Raw genomic sequence first — 22,591 nt, 5'->3', positions numbered from 1 at the left:
GGGAGCCGGTGTACAGCTTCTGGGTCACGTAGCCAGCTTGACAATACTCTGGTTTCACCTCAGATTGTATAAATGTGGCCAGCATGACAAAGCCGCTTCTGGCGAACTAGAGCAGCGCACAGAAACGCCGTTTACCTTCCTGCCAGAGCGGTACCTATTTATCTACTTGCACTGTGACATGCTTTCGAACTGCTAGGTGGGCAGGAGCTGGGACCAAGCAATGGGAGCGCACCCCATTGCAGGGATTCGAACTGCCAACCTTCTGATCAGCAAGCCCTAGGCTCTGTGGTTTAACCCACAGCGCTACCCGCGTCCCATTTATTAATTGTTGTTGTTGTTGTTGTTCAGTCGTTCAGTCGTGTCCGACTCTTCGTGACCCCATGGACCAGAGCACGCCAGGCACGCCTATCCTTCACTGCCTCCCGCAGTTTGGCCAAACTCATGTTAGTAGCTTCGAGAATACTGTCCAACCATCTCATCCTCTGTCGTCCCCTTCTCCTTGTGCCCTCCATCTTTCCCAACATCAGGGTCTTTTCCAGGGAGTCTTCTCTTCTCATGAGGTGGCCAAAGTACTGGAGCCTCAACTTCAGGATCTGTCCTTCTAGTGAGCACTCAGGGCCGATTTCCTTGAGAATGGATAGGTTTGATCTTCTTGCAGTCCATGGGACTCTCAAGAGTCTCCTCCAGCACCATAATTCAAAAGCATCAATTCTTCGGCGATCAGCCTTCTTGATGGTTCAGCTCTCACTTCCGTACATTACTACTGGGAAAACCATAGCTTTAACTATACGGACCTTTGTTGGCAAGGTGATGTCTTTGCTTTTTAAGATGCTGTCTAGGTTTGTCATTGCTTTTCTCCCAAGAAGCAGGCGTCTTCTAATTTCGTGACTGCTGTCACCATCTGCAGTGATCATGGAACCCAAGAAAGTGAAATCTCTCACTGCCTCCATTTCTTCCCCTTCTATTTGCCAGGAGGTGATGGGACCAGTGGCCATGATCTTAGTTTTTTTGATGTTGAGCTTCAGACCATATTTTGCGCTTTCCTCTTTCACCCTCATTAAAAGGTTCTTCAATTCCTCCTCACTTTCTGCCATCAAGGTTGTATCATCAGCATATCTGAGGTTGTTGATATTTTTTCCGGCAATCTTAATTCCGGTTTGTGATTCATCCAGCCCAGCCTTTCGCATGATGAATTCTGCATATAAGTTAAATAAGCAGGGAGACAATATACAGCCTTGTCGTACTCCTTTCCCAATTTTGAACCAATCAGTTATTCCATATCCAGTTCTAACTGTAGCTTCTTGTCCCAAATAGAGATTTCTCAGGAGACAGATGAGGTGATCCGGCACTCCCATTTCTTTAAGAACTTTCCATAGTTTGCTGTGGTCGACACAGTCAAATGCTTTTGTGTAGTCAATGAAGCAGAAGTAGATGTTTTTCTGGAACTCTCTAGCTTTCTCCATAATCCAGCGCATGTTTGCAATTTGGTCTCTGGTTCCTCTGCCCCTTCGAAATCCAGCTTGCACTTCTGGGAGTTCTTGGTCCACGTACTGCTTAAGCCTGCCTTGTTGAATTTTAAGCATAACCTTGCTAGCGTGTGAAATGAGTGCAATTGTGCGGTAGTTAGAGCATTCTTTGGCACTGCCCTTCTTTGGGATTGGGATGTAAACTGATCTTCTCCAATCCTCTGGCCACTGCTGAGTTTTCCAAACTTGTTGGCATATTGAGTGTAGCACCTTAACAGCATCATCTTTTAGGATTTTAAATAGTTCAGCTGGAATATCATCACTTCCACTGGCCTTGTTGTTAGCAAGGCTTTCTAAGGCCCATTTGACTTCACTCTCCAGGATGTCTGGCTCAAGGTCAGCAACCACACTACCTGGGGTGGATGAGACCTCTATATCTTTCTGGTATAGTTCCTCTGTGTATTCTTGCCACCTCTTCTTGATGTCTTCTGCTTCTGTTAGGTCCTTTCCACTTTTGTCCTTAATTGTGGTAATCTTTGTACGAAATGTTCCTTTCATGTCTCCAATTTTCTTGAACAGATCTCTGGTTTTTCCCATTCTGTTATTTTCCTCTATTTCTTTGCATTGCTCGTTTAGAAAGGCCCTCTTGTCTCTCCTTGCTCTTCTTTGGAAATCTGCATTCAATTTCCTGTATCTTTCACGATCTCCCTCGCATTTTGCTTGCCTTCTCTCCCCCGCTATTTTTAAGGCCTCATTGGACAGCCACTTTGCTTTCTTGCATTTCTTTTTCATTGGGATGGTTTTCGTTGCTGCCTCCTGTATAATGTTACGAGCCTCCATCCACAGTTCTTCAGGCACTCTATCCACCAAATCTAGACAGAACTCTATTAGCCTTTGCCCTGCTTCATTTTGAACTCCAAGGCCAAACTTGCCAGTTGTTCCTTTTATCTCTTGACTCCCTACTTTAGCATTCCAATCCCCTATAATGAGAAGAACATCCTTCTTTGGTGTCATTTCTATAAGGTGTTGTAAGTCTTCATAGAATTGGTCAATTTCAGTTTCTTCAGCACTGGAAGTTGGTGCATAAACTTGGATTACTGTGATGTTAAAAGGACTGCCTTGGATTCGTATCGAGATCAATCTATCATTTTTGAAATTGCATCCCAGTACAGCTTTCGCCACTCTTTTGTTGACTATGAGGGCCACTCCATTTCTTTTACGGGATTCCTGCCCGCAGTAGTAGATATGATAGTCATCTGAACTGAATTCGCCCATTCCCGTCCATTTTAGTTCACTGATGCCTAGGATGTCAATGTTTATTCTTGCCATCTCATTTTTGACCACATCCAGCTTACCAAGGTTCATGGTTCTTACATTCCAGGTTCCTATGCAATACTTTTCTTTACAGCATTGGACTTTCCTTTCGCTTCCAGGCATATCAGCAACTGAGTGTCCTTTCGGCTTTGGCCCAGCCGCTTCATCAGCTTTGGATCTACTTGTACTTGTCCTCCGCTCTTCCCCAGTAGCATGTTGGACGCCTTCCGACCTGAGGGGCTCATCTTCCAGCGTCATATCTTTTATATGCCTGTTGTCTTTGTCCATGGAGTTTTCTTGGCAGGGATACTGGAGTGGGTTGCCAGTTCCTCCTCCAGGTGGATCACGTTTGGTCCAAACTCTCCACTATGACCTGTCCATCTTGGGTGGCCCTGCACGGCATAGCTCATAGCTTCCCTGAGTAATTCAAGCCCCTTCGCCACGACAAGGCAGTGATCCATGAAGGGGTTATTAATTGTAGAAGTTATCAAAAACTTCTTATTAATTGTAGAAGTTATCAAATAGGGCCCGAGTTCTATGACAATTTGCTGGAAGACATAAACAAGAGTTGGAAATTTGCTCATAAAATGTTGATGCAAGTTTGCCAGGTGATGACTAAATAGTGCCTCTGGTATATTGCTGCCCAATCTGAGAGACCATTTCAGTCTTTTCATGCCTTATAATTCTCCACTGAGAGCCAGTGCAGTGTACTGGTTAAGAGCGGTAGACTCATAATCTGGTGAACCGGGTTCCGCTCCTCCACATGCAGCTGCTCTCTCTCTCTCTTTCCCCACCTCCCTGCCAAAGTTTGCATTTCAAAGGAGGCTCCCTGCCAAAGTTTGCATTTCAAAGCAGGAGAGCCAGTGTGGTGTAGTGGTTAAGAGTGGTAGACTCATAATCTGGGGAACCGGGTTTATGTCTAAGCTCCTCCACATGCAGCTGCTGGGTGACCTTGGGCTAGTCACACTTTTTTGAAGTCTCTCAGTCCCACTCACCGCACAGAGTGTTTGTTGTGGGGGAGGAAGGGAAAGGAGAATGTTAGCCGCTTTGAGACTCCTTAGGGTAAGTTATAAAGTGGGATATCAAATCCAAACTCTTCTTCTTTCCCTGTTGCAGATTTGGTTGTTAATATGCATTCTGTTTAAGTACATTGGGTCACTGATACTGGAAACTGGTCGCTATCCACTTGTTCCAACACTTCATAGTGTTCACAAAAGTGAATATTGAAAGAGTGACTACAATGTGGCTGACAGCACTTCCAGCATGTTTGTTAAAATAAGTATACTGACCTACAGCATAGGAGATGGATTGAGGATTAAATCTGGAGATTAAAATTTAAACCTCCTGCCCCATGTGTGCGGAGTCTGCCCTGGGTTGTAACAGCGAGAATCTCTGATATTGCGTTTTAAGTCTCTCTATAATAAAGCTTTACAACTGATCATTTGGCATCCCTGCAACTGGGTCTTTCAAGGTCTCAGTAAACCACTCACCTGAGATCTGCATTTAGGCCTGTGGGACACAACACATACCACTTGCAGACAGTACATCTGTTTGCACAGGCATGTCCAACAGGTAGATCGTGATCTACCGGTAGATCACTGCATGTCTGCGGTAGATCTCTGGTAGATCACTGGGTCCCCCCAAAGAAGCTGAACTGTGGCCCCCCCTAAAAAAGCTCAACATTTTACCTCTTCCCTGAAAAAACTCAACAACTTTGATCCGGACCCCAAAAAAGGAGGTAGATCACTGCCAGTTTTTAACTCTGTGAGTAGATCGCAGTTTCTTGGGAGTTGGCCACCCCTGTGTTTGCAGTTTCCAATGTAACCAAAGCTCCCATGTGAGCTGCCACAAAAAGGTGGTTTATCCAATTTTTACAAGGGAGATAGGATTTTACATTTTTAATCAACACCAGCAACTACTGATACACCCATCCTCTGGAAGCAAAAGACTTCAATGAAAACAGTTTTTTTTCTTTAAAGAATAAAACTCAGCCACATACTGGCATGCACACATAATTTCCATTGACTATAGTGGGAATTATAAGGCAAAGTGCTTTCTTTTATTACTCCTGTCCCGGTCTGCGCAAATGCCACCTTTAACTGGTACAAACCATGCTATGTCATTGAAATACATAGAATGTATGCATGCTGATAGAATGCATATAGGCAGTATAGTATGTATTGGCACCAGTCAGAATTTGAACTGCCACAAAATGGGGCTTTTAGTGGTTCAAGTGACATGCAATATAGTCCAGTATTTCTGCACTTGAGGTCCATGAAGAGTCAAGGCTGGTAGTGCCAAACCACAGTACTGGTGGAACCATTGTTCTCTTGCTGAGTTGATTTGGTGAGGTCATATTCGCTGACTTTGAGAAGCTGCTTCTGAATTTTGTGGCACACAAAATAGGGCCTGCCAGGGTCTCCAATTAACACTTTAGTCCTATGAGTCTGGATGTGGTTTTTCAGCCACTGATGAAGGCTGTCTGCAAGAGCTTCACTGTAAAACATGTCCCCTAGGATAATAAGATCCCAGTTGTCTACCTCTGTACCAATGAGGTTCTCTGTGAGAACAGGGAAAGGATTCAGGTTGTTCAATTCACAGTTCAGCAGCATGGCAGCTCCTGCAACTGAGAAATAAGGAAACAAACAAGAAAAGATCAGTGCCCAAAATTTTGACTTGGTAATGCCACCTGGACTGGTCAACTTTCTAGTCTTTCGGATCCTTTGTTGGGCAAGACTTTCCTTGCCAGAATTGTTTTAACAAGCTATCTTATATTCTCTATGGGCAGAGTATTGCTAGGGACACAATTCATGGGCTGATCACATTCAAGTCCCTGGTGCCTCCCTTACATTTTGTACTATGTATGGGACTGATGGGAGTTGTAGTCCAAAACATCTGGGGGGTACCAGATTGGTGAAGGCTCCTCAAGTCACATCATTTACATAACCGAGTGTATTGACTGACCACCTGACCCAACCCTACACCAAAGTTGGCATGGACCGCTAGAGAAAATCCTATATAAACTACAATATTAGCTTATGCGGGGAGGCCATTCTCCATCAGACCAGAGTTCATGCCACTGAGAACAGCAGCATCTACTCCCTGACTCTGAATAAGACCCTCATCTATTAGCTAACTTGATCACCAATCTAGAGTGGCTTCAGCTTGTGTGGGATACATGATATAGTTGGTTAGGTGTTAGGATACAATGTTTAAGAGACCTATACTAATGTGTGCGCTCTATTACTTGAGGGAATATGTGAGAAGAAATAGCATGCACTGCTTCTGCAACATCTGGGTGGCTCAGCACTAATTGCTGGACAGGAATCAAAGGACTAGGAACTGTGTGGGTGGAATTAGAATGCCAATGGAGCCCAGATGTTTCATTAGCTATAGGATAAGAATGTGGTATATGAAAGCAAGAGGAAGGGGTCCCCAACAGAGAGCAGAAATAGTGTTTTGCAGAGTAAACAATTGAAGTATGTGTTCTGTGTAAGATTGCAATATGATATATGTTGATGGATCTCAACCATAACTCTTGCTACCAGCTGCCAAGTCAGTGAATTCCAGGATGACGACTCAGGAACAGAACCTGCTGACTAGTAACTTGATTTATATTTAGTTTTATTATATACAGCAGAATAAAGCACAGCTTTGTTCAAGTTGTTGTAAGAATTTTAAGGTATTTTATTTATATATAATAGTTGTTATTAATGTACCAAAACAAATAAGGCCACATGTCTGAAAAACAGCACAGAAAGACAGGCCTCACTCCATTTTTGACTCCCAACTGACCAAGTATTTCTTTGTCTCAGGAACAAAAGGGGGGGTTGCCCCTCCAGCTACACAGCAGCCCCCTGCCTGAGTGATAATCTCTGGCATCCTGATACCTGAGTGCCAGACAAAAGGGTGTGATTAACTTGGCTGGGAAATAGGGAAATGTAAATATCTTTTGTTTCACTTGATGGGTTTTTGGTGGAGGGCAAGAGGAGACATGGGGGCAGGGTCCAGGATGCTCAGATCACTGCTAACAGACCCTCTGGTTTCAGCGGTGGCAGTTGAAGCGGGGCCGTTGAAATGGAACGCTGGTGCTCCAGAAGAGAGGGGAGGCCGAGGAGGACGGCCACGCTGCCGCCGCTGAAACCAGAGCCCCGAAGCCTAGCGGAGGGAGGCGACTCGGGCTCCACGCGGCCAGCCTGCGGGCCAGCATCGCTCCCTCTTTCTCCTCTCAAGGAAAAATGTCGGCAAGTGGAAAGTTTAACCCCTTCCCCGCCCTCGCGCCCAATTCCCTCATCCTGCCTTCCCCGCAGACTCCGCTATGGGCCGCAGCAGCCCGAAGCCATCCTTCTCCGGCGCCCGCTCGCCCGCCCCTCTCTGCCTTGGCCGCCTCCGCAGCGGCCTTTTCTTCCTGCCCAGCCCCTCCAGCCTGGTGGCGGCTGAGGGAAGCGGGCCGCGTTCCCCTTTAAGTCTGTCCGCCCAGGCCTCCCTCTTACCGCGTCTACCCAGCTGCTCCTCGCTCGCCCGCGAACGGGACTCCCCTCCGCCTCCTCGCCCCCCCCAGCCCAGCAGTCTGTTTTTAAAAATGTTCCCATCGACAAGGGGGTATAAGGTAGCGCGGAGGCGTCGCTTGCAATGGGGGGGGGGCTTCCTCGGTGCCAGAGCGACCGGCCTTTATGCTTCGCACGTGGCACCGAGCCGGGCTCTGGGTCTTTTCCTCGCCACAGGCTTTGTTGCCCCTTTGCACCCGCTAGCCCATTCCCGAGAGCGGACTTTAGGCTCCGCTTTCATGCTTTGCTCAGAAGTCTGAGGTTCCGCCAGGGGTGAAGGCTTGAGCCCCCCTGCTAAGCCCATTCGTTTTTTGTTTTGAGCGGCAGAACTTTAACCCATCTTGGCCCTCCCACCGCGGGCACGCGCTCCGCCCCGGCGGCACGCGCGCGCCCCACAAGCTTCCTGACCAAGGTTGCAGGATTAAGAGCCCACCCCCCCCCGGGGGGGGAAATTCCCCAAGGGTGTTTGGGGGGTGCCTGCACAGGTATTTCTTGCAACCCCAAAATGCCACACTCAAGAAGCGAATTGCATTTATCTGTGCCAATAGCCCCTCTGTATTTGAGAAGCAAGAATTTGCAGCAAGAGGGAGAGAGAGAGAGAGAGAGAAACAGATTTTTTTTAAAAAAATTGTACTGGAACGGGCTTTAAATAGCTTCCCAGTCATTTTCTGCAAAGCGGTCTCTCATTGCGGGGAGATTGCGCAAACTTTTTTGTGAACAACAACCGACCCCCACCCCCACCCACCATGCAAATAGCGAGAGCCTGTTTTCCTTTCTCTGCGCTGCCCGGTTAACCCTTGAATGGCTCGCCTTTGTGCCCCTTGGTCAGGAAGCCCTGCCTGGGTTTGGGCGCTCCTCCCCACAAGCGGCAGCCTTGCCCATCCCTCCCCAAGGGGATAGGAGTAGTTTTGGGGTGCTACCGGGGAGGCGTCAAGAGCCCCACACTCCCCCCCCCCGTCAACCGAAAAACCGTGGCCGATTCTGCCAACAGGAAAGGAAATTGAAGCACACACTCTCTCTCTCTCATTCGCACACAAACACACAGAGAAATGGTTGCAGGATTAAGAGCCCACCCCCGGGGGGGGGGATTCCCCAAGGGTGTTTGGGGGGTGCCTGCACAGGTATTTCTTGCAACCCCAAAATGCCACACTCAAGAAGCGAATTGCATTTATCTGTGCCAATAGCCCCTCTGTACTTGAGAATAGCAAGGAGAGACAAGAGGGCATTTCTAAACGAGCAATGCAAAGAAATAGAGGAAAATAACAGAATGGGAAAAACCAGAGATTTGTTCAAGAAAATTGGAGATATGAAAGGAACATTTCGTACAAAGATTACCACAATTAAGGACAAAAGTGGAAAGGACCTAACAGAAGCAGAAGACATCAAGAAGAGGTGGCAAGAATACACAGAGGAATTATACCAGAAACATATGGAGGTCTCATACACCCCAGGTAGTGTGGTTGCTGACCTTGAGCCAGACATCCTGGAGAGTGAAGTCAAATGGGCCTTAGAAAGCCTTGCTAACAACAAGGCCAGTGGAAGTGATGATATTCCGGCTGAACTATTTAAAATTTTAAAAGATGATGCTGTTAAGGTGCTACACTCAATATGCTAGCAAGTTTGGAAAACTCAGCAGTGGCCAGAGGATTGGAGAAGATCAGTCTACATCACAATCCCAAAGAAGGGCAGTGCCAAAGAATGCTCCAACTACCGCACAATTGCACTCATTTCACACGCTAGCAAGGTTATGCTTAAAATTCTACAAGGCAGGCTTAAGCAGTATGTGGACCGAGAACTCCCAGAAGTGCAAACTGGATTTCGAAGGGGCAGAGGAACCAGAGACCAAATTGCAAACATGCGCTGGATTATGGAGAAAGCTAGAGAGTTCCAGAAAAACATCTACTTCTGCTTCATTGACTACGCAAAAGCATTTGACTGTGTCGACCACAGCAAACTATGGCAAGTTCTTAAAGAAATGGGAGTGCCGGATCACCTCATTTGTCTCCTGAGAAATCTCTATGTGGGACAAGAAGCTACAGTTAGAACTGGATATGGAACAACTGATTGGTTCAAAATTGGGAAAGGAGTACGACAAGGCTGTATATTGTCTCCCTGCTTATTTAACTTATATGCAGAATTCATCATGCGAAAGGCTGGACTGGATGAATCCCGAGCCAGAATTAAGATTGCCGGAAAAAATATCAACAACCTCAGATATGCTGATGATACTACCTTGATGGCAGAAAGTGAGGAGGAATTAAAGAACCTTTTAATGAGGGTGAAAGAGGAGAGCGCAAAATATGGTCTGAAGCTCAACATCAAAAAAACTAAGATCATGGCCACTGGTCCCATCACCTCCTGGCAAATAGAAGGGGAAGAAATGGAGGCAGTGAGAGATTTCACTTTCTTGGGTTCCATGATCACTGCAGATGGTGACAGCAGTCACGAAATTAGAAGACGCCTGCTTCTTGGGAGAAAAGCAATGACAAACCTAGACAGCATCCAGTGGCGGAGTAAGGCTCCGCGGTACCCAGGGCGGCAAAGAAAACGCCCCGGGGGCGGGGCGCCGTGACATCACATTGTGACGTCATGACGCCCCGCCCCCAGGGCGTTTCCGGGAGTGCCGCTGCTGCTTCTGAAGCCCTCTTTTAAGCCGAAGAGCCCGCTTTTAAGCTCTGCGGCTCAAAAGGAGGCTGTGGAAGCGGCGGTCCGACGACAGAGTGCACCTGCCGCTCCCAGGGTGATGGAGGGAGCGGCAGCGCGTGGGAATGGTGGGAGGGGCTGCCGCTTGTCACCCCCACATGCCGCCGTTCGCTCCGTTGCCCCGGGAACAGCAGCACCGCACACACCGTGCGCTGCTGCTCCCGGGGGGACGGAGCGAGCGGCGGCGTGTGGGGGTGACAAGCGGCAGTCCCTCCTGCCACTCCCCACGCTGCCGGTCACCTCCGGAGCAGCAGCGCTGCACGGACGGGGTGCTCGCTCGGCCGTGCGCTGTTGCTCCTTGGGTGACGGAGGGAGCGGCAGTGCTTGGGAGTGGCGGGAGGGGCCGCCGCTTGTCACCCCCACCCGCCGCTTGTCACACCTGTCGCCCGGGGGCGTACCGCCCCCACCGCACCCCCCTAGCAACGCCCCTGACAGCATCTTAAAAAGCAAAGACATCACCTTGCCGACAAAGGTCCGTCTAGTTAAAGCTATGGTTTTCCCAGTAGTGATGTATGGAAGTGAGAGCTGGACCATCAAGAAGGCTGATCGCCGAAGAATTGATGCTTTTGAATTATGGTGCTGGAGGAGACTCTTGAGAGTCCCATGGACTGCAAGAAGATCAAACCTATCAATTCTCAAAGAAATCAGCCCTGAGTGCTCACTAGAAGGACAGATCCTGAAGTTGAGGCTCCAGTACTTTGGCCACCTCATGAGAAGAGAAGACTCCCTAGAAAAGACCCTGATGTTGGGAAAGATGGAGGGCACAAGGAGAAGGGGACGACAGAGGATGAGATGGTTGGACAGTGTTCTTGAAACTACTAACATGAGTTTGGCCAAACTACGAGAGGCAGTGGAGGATAGGGGTGCCTGGTGTGCTCTGGTCCATGGGGTCACGAAGAGTCGGACACGACTGAACAACAACAATTTTAAAACAGTAAAAAATAATCACAATAGAAATGCAGACTGGGTTAGTGGTCTCCAGTTAAAAGATGGTTGAAAGAAAAGTCCCCAATAGGCACCGAAAAGGCACCTGTCTAATATTTAATGGGAGAGAAATAAAATAGGTAGGTGCCACCACACTAAAGACTCAATTCCTATATTGCGTGGAATAGATCTCCAGACAGGATGGTAAAAGTACAGGCTCTGGAGGGCCGATTCTGCCAACAGGAAAGGAAATTGAAGCACACACTCTCTCTCTCTCTCATTAGCACACAAACACACAGAGAAATGGTTTCAGGATTAAGAGCCCCCCCCCGGGGGGGGGGAAGAGGGAGAGAGAGAGAGAGAGAGAGAGAGAGAGAGAGAGAGAGAGAGAAACAGATTTTTTTTTAATTTTTGTACTGGAACAACTCTGTTTTTAAAAATGTTTGACAATATATGTTCTAGCGCCCGTTATTTTAACGGGCTTAAACCACTAGTATATATATATTAATAGTTATTAATTTTCCAAGCAAACAGGCCACATGTCTGAGGCAGACAGGCCTCACACCATTTTGACTCTCAAAATGACCAAATGTTTACCAAATGGGTCTCTGCAAGGAAGGAGGGGTGAGGGATTTAATTGTTCCAGGAATTAAAGATTACCATCTCAAAGGAATCAGATAACACCTTTTTGTGTGGTGTAGGTGTGATGCATCTGGGTGATGAGCTTGGGTTACACCTCTTCTGTGATTGATGTTTCTGGGGGTGGGCTAGACTCCAGGAGGGATTTTGAAATGTCTTTATAAGAGCATGCTGGCTTTGTTGTGGGTCTTTTTCCCTGAAAACACAGTTGTTGCAACAGCTTCAATAAAGATCAAGCTTACTAGCTGCTTTGCTTCTCAATTTTCTCTGGTTGGCCTCTGTTTTTTACTCCTACCAATGGAGAACCTGCAAAGGGCTCTTGTGTACCCCATAAGGGAATGAGGGCAGATTTTTTCTTACAACACCTGTGCAAACAGGTGTACCTTTCAAGTGTGAGATGTTTTTATAGGAGACATGGCAGGCTGGGTTGCTGTAAGTCTACACCATTCTTTTAACAAAACAGTGGAACTTATCACTGCTGTTTTTGACACCCTCCTTTGGTATCCCTGCACCCAGCCACTCCTTACGAGCTATCCTTTGGGCTAGTGGATCAGGACTAATTGTCAATAAGGCAGATATTAAATCCTACCCTAAAGTTTCCAGTTGTTGAACATGCATAGTCCAGTTGTTCAACAAACATGATAAATAATAGCTTTGGCTCATACGTGTATCTGACTGACAAACTATATCTTCACTAAAGTTGGCATGCTTAGCACCAGTGAGTCATGTGACTTCTCTGAAATCTAGGGCAACATTTTCTAGTGAGTAAAGGAAAGGAAGTGAAGACAAAGTAAATAACTTGCCAGATGTTGCTGTGGTTAGAACCAGACAGTCTGTGGTTGGAACAAATAGTGAAAAACAAGCAGATTTCCTGATCTGGGAGGTACAGAAACACAAAAACATGCACACTCTGGTTTCTGTCACGGTGTTCCGTTGCACCAGAAGTGGTTTAGTCATGCTGGTCGCATGACCCGGAAAGCTGTCCGTGGACAAACGCCAACTCCCTTATCCTGAAAGCAAGATGAGCATCGCAACCCCATAGTCACTTTTGCCTGGACTTAACCATCCAGGGTGTGTTTGTGTATCTTACCTTTTTTACCTTTTACCTTGAGGAGTTATAAAAGAATGCCAGCTACTTTGGGGAAGTCAGCCAATATGAAGACATATCTGTATGTCAGTGTAGGGTTCTTTATCCTTCAGACAGACAAGGGGAAACTGCTCATCCTGGATGTCTTTAAGAGAGGGTGAATTCTACACCATTTCTCTTCTGCAAAACGGGTATCTCATTTTAACAAAGCTGGAAGATCATCACTGCTATGTTGACTGTAGCCCTGCCTCCATAGCAATGGCTATGGGACATGCTCAGTTCTTTGAAAGGCTTCTTTGTGCATGTATCATGTTACCTTGGAACATGCTGCAGCCGCATATGGTCCTCCCTTCTTCCCAGTGCACTGAGACTGACTGCACTGCACGTGCAATGGAGCATCTTACCAGGATCAATGTCGTTGGCAACAATGTGCGATGCGCCGCTCATCATGGCTGCTATGGCTGTTGCTCCACACCCGCTTCCAAGATCGAGGACTCTCTTCTCTCTGACAACCTCGGGGTTATCGAGAAGGTATCTGAGTATATTTTGAAAAACAAGAACAGTAAAAAACAACATTCGTAGCAAAGTCTATTGCATCAGCCTAGCACTGAATATGAATAAGCTAGTGGTTTAAGGAATGCATACGTCGCAAATCAAGCAGAAGATGGATGTAGGGCATTGAGAAATGCAGAAGGTGTGAGTTAAAAGGAAAACAACTAAGAACACAATAAAAGAGCCATGGAAGACTTGAAACATTTATAGAAAGCTAACTGCCTGAATAGATAAGGCAATTCTGCAGACTAACTCAAAGACTAACATACAGCTGATGATGTGTTAGGAGTTGTTTACTTCAATGCATAAAAGGCTATGTGTTATATGTGTTTGGGGTCTGCCTCTGCGACCAATGGGTGCAGGGCACAACCTTCTTATTCAGGAATAAAGAGCTTCTTAGCTGATTCTTGTCTGGTTGATTGACCTCCCACTTAGCAAACCCTATTTCCATAACACTAGTAAACCTTAGTCAGGGTGAACATATGGCATGTAATGCCTTCTAGAGCTTGTAAGTGTTTTATACCTGGCTAGTCCTTGGCCTCCTGGCCAATAGATTGCCCAGTAGGGGTCCCCATATGGCCATAAGGCAGCCTTGTCACGCCAAAATCGACAGCGAGGAGTCAGAAGTCTTAACCTTATTTCTGGTGTCAGGTTCCCACTGCTGATGACTTCCGTGTTTGCTTCCAAAAACAGTCTCATCTTTGGATCCAGGAGACTCCCTGAAGTCTTCTGGTGGTAGCACTTCCAAAGTGAACAGCTGCTTCCATCCTTTTGCTTTAGACTTGTACTGAAGATGTGTCTGCTACATAAGCTTATCAGCTGCCTCCAGCCTATGAAAATCATGTTCCCAGCTTAAGTTCACATCAGGAATGCTTCCTTGGAGCAGAAAGTGTCGATATAAGGTTTGGTAAGAAAAATTCATCAGCTACAGCTTTCAGACTCAATGGGAAGTCATTCCTAAAAAAAACAAAAAACAGGTATTTTCATTGTATATATGCCATTAGTTGAGTGTATCAGTTGGTACTAAGGATGATAGAACCCATATATTAGGGCTGTTACCAGCTAAGTTCTACTCAAGAGTAGACCCACTGAAATTAATGGACCAAAGTTACTCATGTCCACAGATTTCTATGGTTGCTATTATTATTACTTTCAGTATTTTGCATTAGGAGCTCTCTTTGAATTATTCTAGAAATGTGTAACTCTGCCTTACATTAAGACCATTGTCCAGCCAGCCTTGCTTATTCTGGCTGGTGGCAGCTCATGGGAGATCCTTTTAACAGGAAATGCCAAAGACTGGATCTTGGCTATATTGTGTATGCAACCCATGTGCTCTACCACTGAGCTTCTTCCTTATTCTGCAACAGTTTGTGTGCCCTATACAATAAAAACTTGGTTGGCTCCTTCCCAACTATTATACAAACAAGTTTGTCCATTTCTCCAGTCACATGTCACCCCTTCTCAATTTTATACCTCTATAAATAACCATAACTTCCACCTATCTTGGGCCCTTTATGTACTGTATGTGTATAGCAGTATCACACCACTTTCAAGTCATGGCTTCCCCCTGGGAAGAGCAGTTTGTTAAGGGCGCTGAGAATTGTTGCAAGACCCGTTTCCCTCACAGAGCTACAATTCCCAGAGTTCCCTGGCAAGAGGTATTGGCTGTTAAACCATTCTGAGAACCGCAGCTCTGTGGAAAACATGGGTCTCCTACCAACTCTCAACACCCTTAACAAACCACAGTTCCCAGGATCCTTTCTAGTGTAGGGGTCTGAGAGGCCCTCTTGGCACAAGTGCAGCCATGATTGCATCTCAGTCACACTGTGCTTGAAAGCAACATGGGCTATTTAACTGACAGCTGCTCTTAGAGGAAATTACACTGTTAACCTGACAGACTTTGGGGGTGGAAACTTCCTGTTGTTGTCTGAAAAAGAGAGTTCAGAAGCGAGGGGGTAGAAACAGAGACCACAAAACCTGCTTAAAGAGGAACTGATTCCACAAGTCTCATGGGAGACCAATCACAAGGTCTTCCTTTGATACCCTTGTTTAAATTGAATTTTTAAATTTGTATTTTAATCTGTTATTTTAAATGGACTGTGTTATGTTTTTGCTGGAATTTTAATTAGTGTTAGCCGCCCTGAGCCAGGTTTTTGGCTGGGAAGGGCAGGGTATAAATAAAAACTTATTATTATTATTATTAGCTTTGTTGTTGTTATTGTTGTTTAGTTGTTTAGTCGTGTCCGATTCTTCGTGACCCCATGGACCAGAGCACGCCAGGCACTCCTGTGTTCCACTGCCTCCCGCAGTTTGGTCACTCATATTGGTAGCTTCCAGAACACTGTCCAACCATCTCGTCCTCTGTCATCCCCTTCTCCTTGTGCCCTCCATCTTTCCCAGCATTAGGGTCTTTTCCAGGGAGTCTTCTCTTCTTGTGAGGTGGCCAAAGTATTGGAGCCTCAGCTTCAGGATCTGTCCTTCCAGTGAGCACTCTGTTTAAGCTTAGATGTGTTTATTTTATTACATGTACATCCTGCCCTTTTTCCTCCATGGAGCCACAGAAAACATACAAACACCCCCCCCCCCATTCAGGCAATGCCCAGCCCCAGTTGCTTCAGCATATCCTAGAACCAGAGCTTTAAGGGCTCCCAACTGCAGCTCTCCCTGGTGTTGGACAGGCAGAAATTCAACAGCTGCACCTTACTTTAACATACTTCATGAGAGCTTGTGTCGTTATTAACTTTGTTCGTTGTTAATGTGCTACAGGAGTCTTTTTTGTTTTGGTAGGAACAGACTAAGGTTAAACTTACAACACATTTACTACTCAGTAAGCTCCACTGAACATGGTGAGGCTTACTTCTGAGCAAACATGCATAGCATCGTCTCATAATTTGGCAATATCTCTGGAAACTGTGTTAGGAGAAGTCTAATTACATTCAATTTTGAATGAACTGCATTTTTGTCTGGTTGTATCATGAATTCTTTCAGCAGTTTTCATCGTGAAAATGTGGTCTTTACATTTAAATTACTCTAGAATGTCAAACGTGAACACCAGGGGGATATCAAATATGCTACTTTATCAAGAAGCTTTTGATTTTTTTTTTGTTAACTCCTAGCTTTAAAAAATGGCTTGGCGCAACTGTTCATATATAGATGCTTTACAACCTGACAGCAGAGAAACCTAGGGCTGTAACCAACCTTAAGCTACTCAGAGTAGACCCACTGAAATTTATGTACATGAAAACTTAGGTTCACTCATTTGCAGGGGTCTAATGCAAGATACAACCAACCCATTAATTCTACTGGGAAGCAGGTCATCGCTCCCAATGATTATTTTCCCCTCTGACAATCCCAATAGGAAATAAGGTACGGTATCCAAGAATAAGCACTGAGCAAATCCGAGCATGTAACCCGCCTTCAGAGAAACGGGGGACCGCTTGAGAGTGGCCTTTGTTTGCAAAATCTCTCGCGTTCAACAACAATTTGCACTCACAGAAACAAAGCGGCTCCCCGCTTTTGCTAAAGCATTTCCCTGTTGCACCCGCAGCTACGAATCGAAGAAGAAGAAGAAAACGTGATAACAACAATCCTCATTTCCGGATTCCATTCGAACAACCTCACCCGCAGGGTGGAGCACAGCGGGCATCCCGGAACCGCTCCGTCACCAAAACCTCTATGGTGCCTCGTCCTATTCCATTACCCGCATGGGATGCCCCTCGCGTTCGATTAACAACCGGAAGTGTTATTACTTTGTTTAGCTGCTGCACCGGGAACGTGGAACATTCTGGAATACAACTCCCATCAAGCCTTATCTGTGGCCGTGGTGGGAGGGGCTGATGGGAGTTGGAGTCCAATAACTCCTTAAGAGAGCCGCCGCTTCCCTTTCCCTGTATTAACAGTTTATGAGAACGCGTTAGATTGTGTCTGTTGTTCCTCTTGCGTTTGTGAGCCAAGCCTTTTCTGCTAGTGTTTTTCCCCCCTTTCCTTCCCCTGTACATTTAACTGCAGCCTAGCATACAGAAGCTCAACAGGTGAAGCTTCTCTTGGCATGGAGATAAGCTTTGCCTATTCCATCTCAGCGTGCCATTCTGCAGTTAAAGGCAGAGAAGTGGAGCCAGTGTTTAAAAAACTTCTTCTCTTTCTGTAATAGTTCAACAATGCAAATGCAATGCAAATGTTATAATGGATTCTTTGTGCTACGCCAATATGGTGTAATCCAGAGTGGGAGAACTTTTTCAGCTCAAGGGCTGCATTCTCTTCTGGACCACTTTATGGGAGCCACATGCTAGTGCTGGCAAAAATGGACAGAGCAACAAATGGAAATGATATTTTTGTAGAGTGGGCTGGCTAGTTTGTACACACATACCGGTACATACCTTTCTGCCACCATCCAGGCAACCCAGAGGCATATCAGAGCCCAAGGGCACTTCTAGGCAGACAGAGTGTGAAACAAGGTTTGTGAGGGGTGCAGCCTGGGGAGAGTCCCAAGGGCCAGATATAAAGGCTTGTAGGGCCACATTTAGCCTCTGGCCTGAGGTTTCCCACAGTTGTAATTAGTGGATAAGCAAGCTGTACTAGAACCAGGATGACCTGGGTTCAAATCCCCACCTTGGGCCAGTCACTATTCCTCAGTCAAACCTACCTTGCAGGGTGATTGTGCATAACATAAAAATAGGGTGGAAACAGAACCTTCTGCTCCTTGGGCAAAGGGTGGAATAAAAATGAAATAAGTCAAATGCAGCACAATTTGACAAGCACTAAGCTTGGTAGGGCCAAAAAATGTTTTTGCATATGCTTTTTGTTTGTGTATTGAAGGCATTTATACACAGCTCTTGAGTTTAAAGAAGGGGTCCCATAGCAGTTTACATAAAGACATGACCCACAAGGAAAAAGGAATGGAAGGGAGGAGGGGAAATAAGCTCAAATGCAAATTTTTAAATGGACTGCTATATACAATGCTTTTTTCCCCCAGGGGGTACTCAAGGGTATGCAGAACTGGCACCTCTTTTTTGTGTAGTTAAAAAGTGTGACACACACTGTCACAACTTCATGGTGAGTAGCAGTACCTATTTTTCTATTTTTTTAAAAAAGCACTGGATATATAATTCTGTCTATGCAGATTCTGGCTGTCTAGAAGAGTAGCAACTCCTCACCAATGCGATGAGTGGAAAGGTTCAAGTCTTAATTGCTATAGCAATAGTGGATCAGTATTCATTTCTCTCCAAAAAGACTGAGCAGACAACACTCAAAACAGAGCATGACCGCACCCATGCCCAATTTCTCCCACCGCTCCCACCCCAGCCTAACATACATAGTCAATTTTATTGTATATATAGCCAAAGACTTTTACAATTGTTATAAAAATTCTGAGGTCTCAAATATAAAATAAATGTACATAAATGTACAAGGCCAACACATACAGAAGTATATAAACCACATGTCTTAAATAGGACAGGAGAACAATCCTGAAGCCATTTTGACTCTCCCAAATTGACCCCAAATATTTCACTGCAAGGAGGAAGGAAATGGGAAGAGCTTTCCAGTTGTCTTTTGACTGTAGGGGATTTCACCTCTATTTTCAAATACAGTCTGGCAAGTATCTGCTAAGCTGAGCACACTATCAATATGTGTAAAAGATTCAGGAACTAAGTATTTACCATCTTGAAGGAATGGTCAAGAAAATGCAATCAAGTAAGGCATTATTAGGTATCCTGGCAGACAGGAGAGAAGCAACACTCTCAAATTCTGCTGGAGACTGCCTCCTTCTGTGATATATGTATAATGTTTTGAGGGGTGGTTTTGTGGTAGTGGGTGTCAGGTAAAGGTAATAGACCTAGCATGCCCCCCTATAGGCCTATACTTGTAATATTAAAGCGCAAGCAGCTTTCATCTCCCACACGTAATGCTAAAGATACAGACAACCGGTTGACAAGATTGTCTACAAATATAGCACAGACAGTCTTGTTGGCAAGACTCCTGCAAGCATGAGGTCAAAAGTGTAAAGGAGAAAGTCCATGCATAGCATTTTAAAGCAGATGGACATTTCCTGTTAAAGAGTTTCCAATTGTCAATGGGCCATTGTCCATGTCTGCAGTATTAGCAAAGAGCAGTATTAAGGCTATGGGATGCACAGGCACAGTAAATATGCTGAAGTAAACAAGTTAAATGAGATGTCAGCAGAATTGAAGTGAGGCATCTGATCAAAGCCTGCATTTTAAAATGAGTTTAAATATATATTTGCAAATGTTGGTGTGTTTCATTATCATCTACACTAGGCTGCTAAAAATATCAGTTCAAAATTGGGCTGTAGATACTCATTTTACTCCAGAAAGAGAAAGCCAGCATTTGTATATAGACCATTTTTATCTTCCTGCATTCCTTAAGTAGGGGCCCCTGTCTGCGGCTGATTTATAGCAATAGAAGGAGACAAGTTGGCATTCAAGGTTGAAAAAGCAGGCTAGGATAATACAGTAACTGGTTGGGAGAAAGGTTACAGCATTGACCCTGCATACTAGAGATACAATTCAGTTGCAAAAACTCTAATTAAGGGTTAGTAAGATTTATTATTTAAGAGAAAATAATACCCTATGCCCCCCATAAAGGATTTTAGCAATCTTTTCTTAAAGCTTCTAAAGTTTATTAAAAGTTTAAGGTTTGCAGTATAGAGAGTTAAAGAGCAATAAATTTTAGAGAGCTGATGGGGAGGGGGTGTCAACTGAAAATCCTTTCTTTCTCTTTTAAAAAAGGCCTATTTTGAATGCTCTCTCCCCCCTATGTTATATATTATAACCAATTATATTTGCCTTTGTTCTACTTCTGTATAAGATGTGTTGGCTTAATGTAATAATGCAAAGGGTTTAGAAAATAAAAAAATGTTAGTTTATAAAAAGTTCCTTAGTTGTTTAAGAATGTCTATTCAAGTTCTCTGCCTAGATAGAATTTATGATTTTGTATTAATTATCCTTATCAGCTATCTGCTTTGGAATGAAGGAGGCAAGGATGCTCTGTTAATCAAGGTACCTTGTCCAGGCTTAATGAAAGATTTATGGCTACTTGTCTGTCATTTATGGATAGAAGGAAATATAGCTCTTTGTCTCCTATAAAAAGGCAATAGGAAATGGGTGTATCTTTTATGATTGGTTCTAGCAAACAGCCAATAGGAATTTTAACCAGGCTGATTGGTCCAGGTAAACAGCCGAAGGAGGAGCAAGGGGCTGGGCTGAGGAAATATAAGTGCTGACCATCAGGGCTGGGAGGTGCAGAGCTCTGGTAACCATATACCACTCTGCCTATCTTTTATTTGTCTGACAAATAAATTATTATTTAATTTCTCAATTGCTGCATTGAAGATTTAATTCCAGCTAAGCATTAACCACAAGCAAGGTGCTACAGATTGCGAAAAAGGAGGGAGATGCCATATCAGGGATGGTAATTAAATATGAAGGGTGCCAGTATACATCCTTGCTTGACACCTCTGTTAATTGGAATTGCCTGTGAGAGGATGCCTAGAAGGCCCAGTCTTACTTGCATGAGGTTCCCTTGATGTACCTAGTTGTTGGATGAGCCAGAGAAGTCTTCTATTGATATTTGAATTGGCCGATTTGTTCATTCCCTATCTAGTACCAGTAAATCAAAGGCTGAGGAGAAGTCAACGAATGCAGTGTAGAGCAGTGTTTTTCAACCACTGTTCCGCGGCACACTAGTGTGCCGCGAGATGTTGCCTGGTGTGCCGTGGGAAAAATCGAAAAATTCAAAAGAATTACTTTATATATAGTCAATATAGGCACAGAGTTAAATTTTTAAACATTTTCTAATGGTGGTGTGCCTCGTGATTTTTTTCATGAAACAAGTGTGCCTTTGCCCAAAAAAGGTTGAAAAACACTGGTGTAGAGAGTCTAATGTGGGCTTTTTGTGAATTTACAGATTAGGTGGTACAAAACAAAAACTTGGTCTGTAGTGCACTGGCTTTCTTAAATCCTGCTTGTTGTTCATGGATGATGGCTTGCTTGCTGTCCCAGTCCAGAATTTTATTTACGGTAATAGATATTGTGAGTATAATTTGGAAGCCACATCTAGAGACTTATGGGTCTATAGTTACAGGGATCTGATAGGTCTCATTTTGGGGGGGGGGGATTGGTAAAACTGTGCTGGTGTGCCACCCTGAGGGGATGTCACCAGTCATGTTTATGTGAGTAAATATCGGTAGTTTGGCCAAAATTGGAGCCCATCAATTTAGGTACATCTGAGGAGAATATCTCAGGAGGGATCATATCTTCCACCTGGTGCTTTCCCAGAATGCAGCGACATAGTAAGTTATCCAACCTCTGTAGTGGAGACCTAGGTGGCCAGCCAGGGAGGTTCAGAGTTTTCTGGCCTATAGGCAAATAAGTTCATTTCACTGCCATAGATGTCACTAAAGTGAGACACCCATGTTTCAGGTGTTATGAGGGGTACCAGCCCGGTAGGTTTGCCTGATAGGCCTCCTTGAACTTGACTCCAAAACTTAGCTCCATTCCCCTTTATGAGAGCAAAGCTGAGAGATTTCCAGCTATTTTCATATTATGTCCTTTCCCGCTCCCTTATCAGAGTATTGTACTCTTGTCTCCGTTGTAAGCAAGTACAAAAGTGTGCAAACTTAGCTTTTCCTCTCACTTTTCCTCCATGCCAGAAAAAGGCTCACTGGCTACATTTCTGTGTGCCAGGCTCCTATTAAATGCTCAGGAGCGGGGCAGATTAAAAGAAGTTGGCAACCCTAGTGGAAACAATGGCAAACATTGTGAAGTGCATCAACTCTTCTTACCTTAAAGCTACCTTAATGTGTATTCCGTGAGGTGTCAATGCACCCAACTAGTGAGGAAGGAAATGCCAGCTTGCTTTATTGTAATGAGATTTCTGTTACCAAGGCAACAAGAGGCCTATGTTCTGGAACCTTGTACTGTGAGGTATGTTCAGGGGCAACCTTAAAATAAATAAATAGATCTCCGCCATCCTTGTGTGGTGCATGAGGGAACAGCAGATCCTTAAGTCCTGTCAGAGTAAACCTTTCAGATTTAATGCCACTCACAAAGTAGGGACCTTATGCCTAGATTTCCCTAAATTTATTAGGTTATGAGGCCATCTAGTGATCACAGATTTTAGTACAATAGATATGTGCTGCAATTAGTATTTACAGAACAAAGATTTGACATCATAGCGCCCCCTACCCTTCTAAAGCCTTAATGTGTTATCATTCACCATTAAAAATCCTTTACTGTATTATATTTATTCGGCATTCCCTTTCTGTTACGTCAGCTGCCTTGGAGGCCTGTTCTCAGATAACAGGGTAGGGGAATTCAGGCCTAGGAGGCAAATGTAACCCC

General features: G+C 44.9%; 1 protein-coding gene across 2 annotated transcripts; it reads right to left on the bottom strand.

Moving 5' to 3' along the window:
- Nucleotides 1-4,976: 4,976 nt before the first annotated feature.
- ETFBKMT (electron transfer flavoprotein subunit beta lysine methyltransferase) lies at nt 4,977-22,095 on the bottom strand. 2 transcript variants are annotated; one of them, XM_033163046.1, is made up of 4 exons: nt 22,033-22,095; nt 13,756-14,189; nt 13,085-13,215; nt 4,977-5,406 (listed from the first exon to the last, which is right to left on the bottom strand). In XM_033163046.1, the coding sequence occupies exons 2-4, from the start codon at nt 14,073-14,075 to the stop codon at nt 5,063-5,065; spliced, it is 795 nt and encodes a 264-aa protein (XP_033018937.1). In that variant the 5' UTR covers nt 14,076-14,189; nt 22,033-22,095; the 3' UTR covers nt 4,977-5,062. The 2 variants fall into 2 exon arrangements, with proteins under 2 accessions (XP_033018937.1, XP_033018938.1); XM_033163047.1 differs by having other exon boundaries at nt 13,867-14,189.
- Nucleotides 22,096-22,591: the final 496 nt, after the last annotated feature.

The sequence above is a fragment of the Lacerta agilis genome, chromosome 10 (assembly GCF_009819535.1).
Source record: "Lacerta agilis isolate rLacAgi1 chromosome 10, rLacAgi1.pri, whole genome shotgun sequence".
Lineage (NCBI taxonomy): Eukaryota > Metazoa > Chordata > Lepidosauria > Squamata > Lacertidae > Lacerta > Lacerta agilis.
The sequence above is the reverse complement of the archived record's forward strand: the minus strand, read 5'-3'. Positions and strand labels throughout refer to the sequence as shown.

Excerpts from the sequence above, each read along its gene's own strand:
- ETFBKMT (XM_033163046.1), bottom strand. The coding sequence starts at position 14,075 with ATGATTTTCATAGGCTGGAGGCAGCTGATAAGCTTATGTAGCAGACAC. Across the intron at positions 13,216-13,755 it reads GGAGGCCAAGGACTAGCCAG|ATACCTTCTCGATAACCCCG; the intron begins GTATAAAACACT and ends AAATATACTCAG. Across the intron at positions 5,407-13,084 it reads TGCCAACGACATTGATCCTG|TTGCAGGAGCTGCCATGCTG; the intron begins GTAAGATGCTCC and ends CTTATTTCTCAG.